Source organism: Meles meles, chromosome 13, assembly GCF_922984935.1.
Source record: "Meles meles chromosome 13, mMelMel3.1 paternal haplotype, whole genome shotgun sequence".
NCBI classification, from domain to species: domain Eukaryota; kingdom Metazoa; phylum Chordata; class Mammalia; order Carnivora; family Mustelidae; genus Meles; species Meles meles.
The window spans coordinates 12,667,649-12,681,162 of record NC_060078.1 but is presented as its reverse complement, the minus strand read 5'-3'; the positions used below and the strand labels follow the sequence as shown (position 1 = coordinate 12,681,162).

Below are 13,514 nucleotides of genomic sequence, written 5' to 3'. Positions count from 1 at the left end.
TTCATGTTTAAGAAATATGTTTCATTTATTTAGAGTGCAGTTTTGTAGTTTGCAGATGAGACTACTACAGTATTTCTTTGAATACCTCTAATAATATTTCAGTGAGGTTTTGTAATTTGTTAGTGATTTTATTTTTTAGTTTTAAGTTTTGCTTCTTGAAAATATTTATGTAATTAAAAAATTTCTATCTCTAAATTAACCTGTACTGAGGAAATGAATTTCTTGGTAGTGTTTGTCTTTCTCAGTTAGGTGTTATCACCTTCATCATATCTTTCCTGTATTCTTAGAGCTGGACACCTTTATCATAGGCCACAGATTTATTAATAGAGTATGATACAGGCTCACTGATTTGATCGCCTTAGCAAAGCACAATGGGAGACCTCACTGATGGCTGTCATCATCTCTGGACAGCAAAGGCCAAGCACCGCGGCAGTGCTCCATGGACACAGGCAGTGGCTCCGCTGGTGGGGAGCGCAGCACGGTGTGTGAACCTGTGGAATCACTGTGTTGTGCCCCTGGAACTAACGGCACATTGAGTGTCCACTCCACGTCAACACGAGTGATAGAGTCTGTGATAAAAAATGTTCTAAATGCAAGGCACTGGATTGTCAGAGGTGACTGACACAGGAGCTTAACACGTTCATAGTGGAGAAGGAAAAAGGAAGAAAACATTCCTGCTCTTCCTCTAGGATAAATATCCGGTGTAAGGGCCAAAAGGAGGGTATAACATATTAGGGAGAAAATAAGAGAAAGAGAACATTCAGTTCAATAATCCACCTATCTAGTGTAATTTTTTCATTGGCTTCTCTAGCAAAAACCTGACAGTTCTGCTCTGCCTGCAACGTTCTGATGGATTTTTGTTTTGTTCTTGTCTTTTTCCACTATTTTAAACTTTCAAATTACTGACTGCTAAAAACTTTTCATCTTTACTAATTTTCTCCATTTATGCCCAGTGGTTTCATACTATGTAATGAAGCTGTATTAAAAGTAAACATAATTGAATGGGAGATTATATGTATAAATTATAAATGGTATATTCAGAATAATAAAAGTTTTAGGGGTTGTCAAATGGTTTCACAGAGGAAGTCCAGCGCTTCCTTGAATGGTAGAGAAAGTACACCTTTTATATTGGCATTAAAACTGAAGGAAGTACTGCAGGTGTGACTTGAAGTACAATAGTAGGACATGAGCTGGACTCAGAGGCATGTAGGGTGGCCTGTGTGGCCACCTGTCGGAGGAGCCTGAATGGGATGTTAGACTTGATTTGATAGGTGCTGTTGCATCAGTGACAGGTCGAGAGACTTAGGCTGTGTTTTAAGTCTGGCTGGGTAGGAAGTGGTGATTGCACGATGGGGAACCAATGGTGGAAAGGAATCCAGTTAAAGGACTTGCTGTGAGCCAGATGTGCTTTGCTAAAGCAGTCAAATCTCCTTTCCCTTTTATATTTAAATATTTTGTCAGTTTTGATTCTAGCCACATGAATAATTCACAGAAGAGGGGAGAAGGAAAAATGAATCTCACTGAGACTTGGGAGACATGAATGTTTTTTGTTTTTAAACATGTTTTGGTCAGGTTAAGGTGAGCTGTTTATATGAAGATCCTCAGTGGTTTCTTGAAAGTGTGGGTTTGAATCTTAGGTGAGAGCTAGATCTGGTATTTTGGGAAGCATCAGGCAACAGACATAGTAGTTAATTAGCCTTCTGTGTAAATATGGTATTGGGCTAGAGGTTGGGAAGGCTTAGGGAACCAGAGTGGGAGGACTGCGAGACCTGGTGAGTTGTGAGTGTGGGTTCAGGGGGAACGTTGGGACCCATGAGGAAAATGAAGTAGTTTCTGCAAAGTTGTCAGGGGTCAGCAGCTGTTTTCTTACTGGATTATTATCCTCGTATTCCTAAATAAAGGAAAATTTACTATACTCTTCACATCTGAAAGGGTTAAAATGTTAGTAAAAGATGATCAGTGTGATTTTCTGTCAATAGGCTTATGTCAAAACAGTTTAATCCTGATTTTTGTTGACCAGGTATTGACTTGTCATTTCTTTAGAACACAGTCAGTCGTATCAAAGAGAAAATACCTGACTTGTGTCTTCGAAGTCAGCAGAACTGCACTGATGCTGGACTTCTGATAAGTTAGCTCTTGAAGATCTAAGATGGGGAATTTGTATTGTAAATGAAATGATTTTCTTTAGTGATTTGAGGAAATCTTTTCCATTTATTTTTATTAAAACTTTTAAACTTAGTTTTTGGGGTAGATTCTAAGTGACGCTGATTTGTAATTAGTTTATGAATGGATTATATAGCTCTAGAATTCCTGAAGATGCACATTTTAGATGTAGTTTAATTGAAATCTGGCTTACACTGTTAAATACACTTTTGAAAGTCCTAAAAAGAGGATTATCAGATTCTGAACTAGTGGAGTCTTAATAAGATTACAAGGCATTTTCATCCTGGCTGATTTTTATCATAGCTTTGGAATCATACCTTTTTGTTTGCTTTTTCAAGCTAGAGTTTCTAGTGAAATTTTCAGAATCACATGCTCTTGTAAAATGGCTTGCTGTACTTTGAACCTTTAGTCAAGGAAGTGAAAACTATGGACAGATTGTTGGTGTAATGTTTCCCCTTTTTGGAGTGCACTTTTTCTCATGATAAATGGCTCACAGATTCATATTAGAAAAACACAACAGGCTGTTATCAGACCTTCTGTTTATTATGTGAGTGCTGGTGCTGCTCTAGATATGCACGGATAAGCCCATACGTGTTTACTGATGGGAATGTGCATCTAGCTGGGATACGCCTTTTGCCTTTTTCTCACTTGTTGGTCACATTGATAAACAACGTGATACTTCTTTCTGCATCTCTAACGATGATGCCTTTTAGCGTTAAGGATTTTATGCCAGTTTTTATATATGTGCATATTTTATATATAAATATATATGAAATACACATGAAATCTTTCATGTATTTTTTGCAAGCTTATGATTTTATTTCTTGATGGTCTTGGCATATTTCCTTCAAGACCCACTTACTCATAAGGTTAATCACTAAAACATATAATCCTTTCCTTTATTTTAAAACACAGGGACCAAAGCCAAAATACTTGTTAATGAAAGTGGAGTGTGTTTTGGAGGGAGGGGGATTTTGCTACAGTTCCTGCTTGAGTCTTGTATTTCTTTGACGACATTTCCAATCTCTTTCTTCCTGTTTCTCATGATGATGGCATTATATCCCTTTAAGAAATTAAATGTGAGCTATAGGTAAAATAAATGATAGTTAATATTTTTATAAAGAGTCTTATGTTTATGGAATTTATTGTAACTTTGTTACAGATTATATTTTCATGCGTCTTGTGAACATGTAATTTGTGTTTTGTGGGTTTTATTACATGGTAGAGACATTAAAATACTGCAGCAAATATCTGTTTTTAAAGTTACTTTTCATGCAGTTCATAGATGTGCCAGAAGATTATTTTAGCATTTTAATAATAAATCTAATTTATATTAGATTTTTAACATCTTAATGTTAAAGTTTTGCTGTTATTGTAGTTCCAGAAGTCTACTATTGGGATTTAGTATTTGTGAACTAGAACCAGTAAATAGAACTTTATGCTGAAGGTTAAAATTAGGGAAACTTTTGTACTGGCTATATTTTCTGACCTTTTTAAAAAATACTGATGTGTTTTAGATCTGGGCTACAGATGCCAAATTACTATTTTGTGTGTATTGCTAATATTAACCATTAAAATGATTTTTGACAGTTTGACATTTGAAGGCATTTCCTGTGGAATGATGCTAACATGTATTTAACCATGCAGATCCTCAGTTTGTGGTCTGCCAGCTAAAGGTGAAGATCTATTCCTCCAATTCAGGACCCACACGACGGGAAGACAAGTTCATGTACTTTGAGTTCCCTCAGCCTTTGCCTGTGTGTGGTGACATCAAAGTAGAGTTCTTCCACAAACAGAACAAGATGCTAAAAAAGGTTTGCCCTTTACTTTTATTGGGAAGAATATCCAAAATCATACTTTGAACAGTAACCTCAGATCTTTTGCTTAAAATATTTGGTTAAGCAGAAATCATTCTGTAAAGAGAGATTACAGGATAATATTTTGTGACTGACCATATAATGAATTAATTATAATTGGTTTTCTGTTAGATCTGCACATGGTTTGCTTACTATTATAATGGTAAAAAAAATTTTACTAGAGGAAAAGTCCCTTATGTCATTGTAATTTGAAATGAATTTTCTTTAAGTTGGGTTATGCAGGGAAATTTTATAAAAATATTAAAGGTTGCATACCCCATTAAATCAGTTACTGTCTTTTTAGACAGGATGATCAGTTACCAAGAAAAAGTTATCAAGGGGCCCTGGGCCATGGGTTTATAAAAAAAAGTTTCTCTATATGTATAAATAAGATCTGTTCCATGGTCTTGTGTAATGACACAAACCACTTTCCCCCCATTTTGGTTTATTTTTTGTGAGACTATGTCATTTTATATTTGGCTTTCTCAAATTTATTGAATATTTTGAATTTTAGTTAGAGTGATAAGTATGCAAAAGAAGTAATAACAAATGAAAAAATGTGATATTAAGTATACAGATTTAGAAAGTTAGTGGGGTTTGCTTCTTACTGAGCCATAGTTAGGGAATCAAGTGCTTATTCTTAAAACTGTCTTGGTTTAAAATGTGAAGTGTGAACATTTGAGATGAGTGTGCCTAAGGTGCAACATTTTGGGGTATAATGAACAAAGATTCTAGCTTTGTATGTTGTTACTGCCTCATTAAACATACCACATAGTGTATTGCCAATCTTTAGACATTCTCAGCAATAGGACTGATTTAGTTTTCCTGATATTTAGCTTAAAAAAAAAGGAAGTTTCATTTATTATAAAAACTTTAAACTCTACCTTGACTTATCTGAAGAAATACAATTTCCTATACCCAGAAGCCATATAGCTGGGAAATGACAAAATGTTAAACTGTTTTTTTCACTAGAAACCCATTTCCTACCTATTCTATATAAATGAAGGTTAAATATATCTCGATAACTTTGGGAAATAATTTTTCAGTAGTCCAGGAAGCATTAGCAGGTGTTTAAAATTATTTTTTCCCTTCTGCTCATTGTAAGACTGGCACATGTAAAATTTCATTTATTTATTTATTTTAATTATTTATTTAAAGTAGGCTCCACGCCCAATATGGGGCTTGAACTCATGACCCTGAGATCAAGATTCACAAGCTCTACCAAGTGTGATAGCCAGGTGCCCCTAAAATTTTATATTTCACTTTTAAAAATAGGCACCTGCGTCACTCTCTCTCTGTACCTTTTAGGAATGTGTTTTTCAGTTTATTTTCAGTTGTCTGTATGTTACTTTAATACATACAAAATTGAAGACTCGATTAATATTTGTAGTATATCTAGGATTACTTTACATATATTTATTTGCATTTTATGTGATTTTGCTTATAAATGCTTATAAATGTTGCTATGATTTAAACAAAAATAGATTTAATATAATCAGTACCTATACAGAATCCACATTTTTTGAGATTTAAATATTACTAGCTTATGTTTTCCTGACTCTAAGTTAAATATATATATTGTTACTAACTCAGTGACTTTGCTAAAATAATTGAAATTAACATTTTTTTTAAAAAGACTTACATATGAGATTGCTAGGTACTGTTAAAAGATAAAAAGAATGTTAAACGAAAGATACTTGAAGGTCTTACATCTTTGTGGGAAAATAGCAAAACTGTTAGAATAATAGTTTAGAATAATAGTTCTAATAGGTAAATTAGAATAAAAGATTTGATGGCAATTTAAGGCATCAGATAAGATGTCATGAAGCTGCACATCGTTAACTGTCACGTGGTCCATGTCGGCCAAATTCCAGTCATGGAGAGAGAGAGAACATTTTCTTTGTTGGTTATGAAAGGGCTGACGTGATGAACTTCTGATGTGTTTTTTGATTAATAGGACCTTGTATTATTTTTAAGACGTAATTTTTTTTAAATAGGCATTTTATAACCTAAAAAAGTCAGAATTGTCAGAATTGCTCGTCTTCCTTCCCTCATATTCTGAAGGTTTTCAGGCATACACATTGTAGTGTAAGAAACTGGAGCCACTTAGTGTTTGCATTGCTCCTGAAGTAGAAATGTGTCTGCCTTGCTTCATTGGGAAGTTGTGCGAACATTTCAAGAACTTTTGTTAAAGTAAATTTTCTAATGGATAACTTTTTTTTTTTTTTTTTTTTTTTTAAGATTTCATTTATTTATTTGAGAGAGAGAGAGAAGGATTTGGGGCAGGACTTGTAGAGGGAGAAGCAGACCCCACTGAGCAGGGAGCCTGATGCGGGACTTGAGCCCAGGACCCTGAGATCATGACCTGAGCCGAAGGCAGACACTTAACTGACTGAGCCACCCAGACACCCCTGTAATGGATAACTTGTTGAAATAGACCATAAAACCCATTTCTGATGATTTAATACACACATATGTATAAACTCAAACATTTTTTAAAGTTAACATTAGACAAGAAAGGAAATACTTTACCTAAGGTTTTAAAACAAAATAAGTTATCTTAGAACCTGTGGAGTTACATTTTTGGTCTAAAATTTGAACAAAAGAATAAACATATGTGAATTAGAGTAACAGATAACCAATAGCTTACCAAATATTAGTCTGTACGTTTGTCTTTATTCAGACTACCAAATAACGTGTTACTTACTTTATTGACTTCTTGGGACGAGTGTTAAATATAGGTGATATATTTTCTTTAAAAATTTTTTTAAATGCCTTCTTTTTTTTTAAAGGACAAAATGTTTCACTTTTGGGTAAACACATTCTTCATACCAGGACCAGAGGAAACCTCAGAAAAAGTAGAAAATGGAAGTCTCTGTGATCAAGAAATTGATAGTATTTGCAGTATAGAACGTGCAGATAATGACAAGGAATATCTAGTACTCACTCTAACAAAAAATGATCTCGACAAAGCAAACAAAGACAAGGCCAACCGATACTTTTCTCCAAATTTTAAGGTCAGTTAAAAACATTTTGAGGAATTAGTGAATGGCTCTGCGTGTGCATGTCTGTGTCAAGTATATACCTGGTAAAGGACTTGTGTGACTGAGGTTTAAATTAAATTAAGTATTATTTAGAAGCACTATTTAGGTATCAGTAATGTGAGTTTCTAACATGAATGCACACAGAATTAAAAAAAAGCTGCTTCCCCCTGCCCCGGGCCCTTCTTTGTTGTTGTTTGGTGAAATTTGGGGCAGGGTTTGGGAAGAGGAATTCAGTTTATGGGACATGAAATAGGAATGAGGGAAGAAAGAAGTAAAAGGGAACTCAGTCATTTGGGAATGATTCGTATGGAAGGTTCTTAACTGTTCCTACTTTTGTCCCCGTCCGGTTTATTCTCAACTCCTCAGAGTGATCTTAAAATGATATGATTGTTATAATTGATGTGGTGTTATCTTTGATTCTTTATACTTTTTAAAGACCTTGTGGTTTTTTGATATGACCTACAAGGACCTACATATTTCAGCCCAGGCCTACCGCCCCCATGAGCTCTAGCCACATTCTGCTCCTGCTCCAAGATTCACCCATCCTGGTCTCTCTTCAGTTCTTCCAAATGCTAAGCTCCTCCTGCCTCCAGTCTTTTCAGTTCATTTTCTCTCCTTGTAGACCTCTCTACCTTCCATCTTTCCCCTGCTGTTCCCACATTTGGCTACCCTTCCATGTGGTAGCCTTCACTTCAGTCTTGTTGCTCTGAAAGGCCTTCTCCAATCAAGCTCTTGTGTTACTCCCTTTCTAAAGCTCTACTTCCTCATATTGTGGAATTATTTGGGTCATTACTTATATCTATATGTGATCTGTGTGTGTATTTTTAGTCCTGTGTGTTGATAAGAATTTTCCAGATTAAAAAATCTGATTTGTCAATATTTCCAAATGGTAGTTTGCCCTTTTTTCCTTCCCCTTTCCTGTTTCTCCTTCTACCTCATTTTCTCCCTCCCTGTTTCACCATACCCTCCTTTCTCTTTCAAAAAAATTTTCTTATTTTGCCTCATTCCATTTTTATAATATGCAGCAAACCTACCCATAGTTGATAAGTATAAGAATATTGCAAGTAATCCTAAAAATAAATGGGAGGCTACATATTTTAAGTGAAAATAAATCCAATAACAAGTGCCTTTAAATCTGACACTTAAGTGATTAGAAGTGTCTTTGAGAATTCACAGGTTTCCATCAACTAAGTCTGCGTTTTCCTTAATTATTAGCTTTTATGGTGTGACTTCCACTGGTTTTGTTTTAATATTAAATATTTTTTAATATTACAAGAATATATATTTGAGATTACAAATAAAACCTCTTCCAGTTATCAGTGAACAGATATAATGGTGTAAGTGTTTATGAACAAATGAGCAGAGGTGACACAGAGCACGATCTTGGTGTGTTTCTTAGCCGAATAGTTAAGCAGGTCTCTAGCAGGTGACCTTTTATCAGAGGCCCACATGGAATGAGTGAGCTGTACAAATATCTGGGACGGGAGGGAAGGGCAGATAAAACAGCCCTGAGACAGGAATGATTCTCCCATGTTTGAGGAGCAATAGACAAGCAGCCATTTTGACTAAAGCACATCAGTCCGACTGTGAAGACATTGGTGTGTTTCCATCACAGGAAGGATGTCATCTGAATTTTGTCTTTAAAATGTAGACTGGAGAGGAGGCAAGGACAGAGCTGGGAGGTGAAGTGAGAAGCTGCCACCGTGGTTTAATGCAGATGAGAGGTGGTGGCTGCAGGGACTAGCGTGGTGGTGGCAGTGGGCACACCGAGAAGCTGTCAGAGGAGGTAGAGATGGCGTCGTGTGGGTGGACCCAAAAGGGTTTGCTGGTGGAGCGGATGTTGGATGTAAGAGGAGGAGAAGTGAGGATGACTCTTGGGTAGTGGGTCGGGGGGGGGGAGGCTGTAGATAGAGCAGAAAGAGCAAGGGTCTTCCTGGCGGATCTGATGGAAGCCTCAGATCTACTGACTTCTGGGCCTCCGCTTCCTCTCCGGGGAGACAGAAATCCCTGCCTCGCTGAGTTGTTGGACAGCTCTCCGGCACTGCTGTGATGGCCCTTTGTCCACTGTCAGAGCACTGTCTGATGTTCTCAACCTTCAGGGCTGACGGGATCCCAACCATAACTGCTCGTCAGTGTTTTTATAATGTAGTGCTTGTTTAGTGTTATTTGTATCAGAAAAGACACTGAGGCTTAGAGTGGTAGTAAGTGCAACATTCTTTTGGAACTCAGCTATTTGTACATTAAAGTTTATTGAAAATACACTCTTTTAAAAAAATATTTTATTTATTTTGACAGAGAGAAATCACAACTAGGCAGAGAGGCAGGCAGAGAGAGAGGAGGAAGCAGGCTCCCCGCGGAGCAGAGAGCCCGATGCGGGGCTCGATCCCAGGACACTGAGATCATGACCTGAGCCGAAGGCAGAGGCTTAACCCACTGAGCCACCCAGGCGCCCCGAAAATACACTTTATAAATGACCAACGAACTTCAGTCTCAGTGCATTTTTTTTGGTAGAATTATTTAGTTAACGCTTGCAGCTTATACTTATTAAAGATATTAACATCCCAATGTATCTTTCAGTGTATAACAAGAAAACATAGGAAATCTGAAGCAGACGGTCATTTAAAAGACAGCTGCCTTTTCAAGATCCTGTTTGTCATTGCATTTTTAAAAAACGAATCTGTTAAAATATATATCTTTACTAAGTCATTTAAGATTAGTCAGATTTATGGATTTTCCACTTAAACTCTGTCTTCTTTTCTCTAGGTGAAGCTGTACTTCACGAAAACAGTAGAGGAGCCGTCAAATCCCGAGGCTAGCAGTTCAACTTCTGTAACACCAGATGTTAGTGACAATGAACCTGATCATTATAGATATTCTGACACCACTGACTCTGATCCAGAGAATGAACCTTTTGATGAAGATCAGCATACACAAATTACAAAAGTCTGAATTTTTTTTTTTAATCAAGAGGGATAAAACACCATGAAAACAAACTTGAATAAACTGAAATTGGACCTTTTTTTTTAATGGCAATAGGACATTGTGTCAGATACCAGTTATAGGAACAATTCTCTTTTCCTGACCAATCTTGTTTTACCCTATACATCCACAGGGTTTTGACACTTGTTGTCCAGTTGAAAAAAGGTTGTGTAGCTGTGTCATGTATATACCTTTTTGTGTCAAAAGGACATTTAAAATTCAATTAGGATAAATAAAGATGGCACTTTCCCATTTTATTCCAGTTTTATAAAAAGTGGAGACAGACTGATGTGTATACGTAGGAATTTCTCATTTTGTGTTCTGTCACCAACTGAAGTGGCTCAAGAGTTTTGTGATAACACAGGTTCACATCCTACCCCTTTGCACTTGTGGCAACAGATAAGTTTGCAGTTGGCTAAGAGGAGTTTCTCCAGGGTTTTGCTACATTCTAATGCATGTATTCGGGTTAGGGGAATGGAGGGAGTGCTCAGAAAGGGATATCTGTTAGCTGGACTCTGGACCATATACCATCTCCAGCTACTTCACGCACCTTTCTTTAGCATGCTACAGTTATTAATCTGGACGTTTGAGGAACTGGCCGCTGTCACTGCTTGTTGTTTTGTGCATTTTATTTTTTTTTAAAGCATATTGGTGCTAGAAAAGGCAGCTAGAGAGAGTGACTCTGTATTGGGGTACAGGAATGAACCTTCCACAACTTGTTAAGAATCCACAAATGAAGGGATATAAAAATAATGTGGTCATAGATAAGAAACACAGCAACAATGACTTAACCATATAAATGTGGAGGCTATCAACAAAGAATGGGCTTGAAACATTATAAAAATCGACAATGATCTATTAAAATACATTTTCTGAATTGTAACGACTGCTCCATCTCCTGTGTAATCAAGGCCAGTGCGAAAAGTCAGATGCTATTAGTCCCTACATCAGTCAACCACGTACACTTACTTTATTAGTTTTCAATCATATACCTGCTGTGGATGCTTCATGTGCTGCCTGCAAGCTTCTTTTTTCTCATTGAATATAAAATATTTTGTAATGCTGCACAGGAAATTTCAATTTGAGATTCTACAGTAAGCGTTTTTTTCTTTAAAGATTTATGATGCACTTATTCAATCCAATAGCTGTCAGCCGTTCCGCCCTTTTGACCTTACACATTCTATTACAATGAGTTTTGCAGTTTTGCACATTTTTTAAATGTCATTAACTGTTAGGGAATTTTACTTGAATACTGAATACATATAATGTTTATATTTAAAAGAACATTATTTGTGTTAAAAAGGAAATTAGAGTTGCAGTAAATTTTCAACACTGCACAAATAATAAGGCATTTACTTTTTCAGTAGAAATTGTCCCACATAATGCTTTTATCGATTTTTTATTGAAAGAATAGTTCTTGTTTTGTTTTGTTTTTTTAATGTGCAGTGTAGAATCATTTCCATAGTGCTAGACTTAGGACTAGGGCTTCAATTTCACTTCTTAAATATCATATATTTGATATGCCCAGACTGCATATGATTCTAAGCAGAGTACAACTACTATTGTAAAGCTAATGTGAAGATACTATTTAAAAAGAAGTTTTTTCCCCAGAAATTTGGTGTCTTTCAAATTATACCTTAACCTTGAAACATTTAAATATCCAGCCAATTTATTTCTTAATGGTGTAAAATCTCATTTTCAATAACTTATTGGTGCTGAAATTGTTCACTAGCTGTGGTCTGACCTAGTTAATTTACAAATACAGATTGCATAGGACCTACTAGAGCAGCATTTATAGAGTTTGATGGTTAAATAGATTAGGCAGAACTTCATCTAAAATATTCTTCGTAAATAATGTTGACATGTTTTCCATACCTCATCAGTTTCATTCAACAAATAAAATTTTTACATTTTTAACAAAACTCTTAGGATTTACACATTTGTATTTAAACATTGATACATAGAGAGAATTGACTGACTGCTCAAGTTAAATTGGTAAAGTTAGAAGACAACTATTCCTAAGATCTCAGCATTGAAATTTATATGCCACCGTATCTTTCATAAAAGCTGAAAATTATTGACTAAAATGAAAATCCACTCTTCATGTTTTGATGATAGTTATTAATATTGTTATTTGTTACAGTTTTGGGCACAGTATATTAAAACATAACTTGTGTTGTTCCAATATGTAACATGGAGGGCCAGGTCATCAATAATGACATTATAATGGGCTTTTGCACTGTTATTATTTTTCCTTTGGAATGTGAAGGTCTGAATGAGGGTTTTGATTTTGAATGTTTCAATGTTTTTGAGAAGCCTTGCTTACATTTTATGGTGTAGTCATTGGAAATGGAAAAATGGCATTATATATATATATTATATATATATAAATATATATTATACATACTACTCTCCTTTATTTCAGTTACCATCCCCATAGAATTTGACAAGAATTGCTATGACTGAAAGGTTTTTGAGTCCTAATTAAAACTTTATTTATGACAGTATTCATAATTAGCCTGAAATGCATTCTGTAGGTAATCTCTTTGAGTTTCTGGAATGTTTTCTTACTTAGACTTTTTGGATGTGCAGCCGCTTACATGTCTGAAGTTACTTGAAGGCATCACTTTTAAGAAAGCTTACAGTTGGGCCCTGTGCCATCCCAAGTCCTCTGTAGCTCCTCGCGAACATTTTTTTTTTTTTTTTTTTTTTTTTGCCATAATTATTACAGGGCAGTTGGATACCTAGCATCCCCGTTCTTTGCTGTGGCACAGGTTATAAACTTAAGTGGAGTTTACCGGCAGCATCAAATGTTTCAGCTTTAAAAAAATAAAAAGTAGGGTACAAGTTCCATGTTTAGTTCTAGAAAATGTGTGCAATATGTTCATAACGATGGCCGTGGTCGCCACAAAGTGCCTCGTGTACCTTTACATACTGTTCATGTGTCATGCATGCAGACGGAAGGGGTGGGACTGTGCACGGAAGTGGGGGCTCTAACCGCGGTGTCTGGCAGAGCTGCCTTCCACCCTGCCGGCTCAGCAGTTCAGTCTGTTTTCCTAGAGCATATATATACTCAACATTTCAGTCTGTTAAACAGCCTTACTGCGATTCAGCCTCTTCAGATACTCTCGTGCTGTGCAGCCGTGGTTCTGTGTGTAAATGCTATGCACTGAGGATACACAAACACATAATGACGTGTGCAGGATAACGCCTCATACCAATCAGATGTCCGTTTGTTACTGTGTTTGTTAACAACCCTTTATCTCTTAGTGTTATAAACTCCACTTAAAACTGATTAAAGTCTCATTCTTGTCACTGTGTGGGTGTTTTATTAAATGAGAGTACTGATCGTTTGAATTGTTTAAATCATTTGAATTGAGGTTTAAAATAAAAGGCAGCCAGACGTGGTTCTCTGTAACACACCCCCCGCCCCCACCAGCCCCGTGTCCTTCAAAGCCCACAGTTATAATAA

The 13,514-nt window shown here is 36.1% G+C and overlaps 1 protein-coding gene across 2 annotated transcripts in view; it reads left to right on the top strand.

Moving 5' to 3' along the window:
• The window catches only part of PTEN (phosphatase and tensin homolog), an 89,798-nt gene extending 76,441 nt beyond the window's left edge, over positions 1-13,357 (top strand). For both annotated transcript variants that reach the window (XM_046026155.1, XM_046026156.1), the window contains exons 6-8: positions 3,811-3,977; positions 6,812-7,036; positions 9,827-13,357. In XM_046026155.1, coding sequence (XP_045882111.1) covers positions 3,811-3,977; positions 6,812-7,036; positions 9,827-10,012 — 578 coding nt within the window. In that variant the 3' untranslated portion in view covers positions 10,013-13,357. The remainder of the gene's footprint in view (positions 1-3,810; positions 3,978-6,811; positions 7,037-9,826) is intronic.
• The last annotated feature ends 157 nt before the right edge of the window (positions 13,358-13,514 follow it).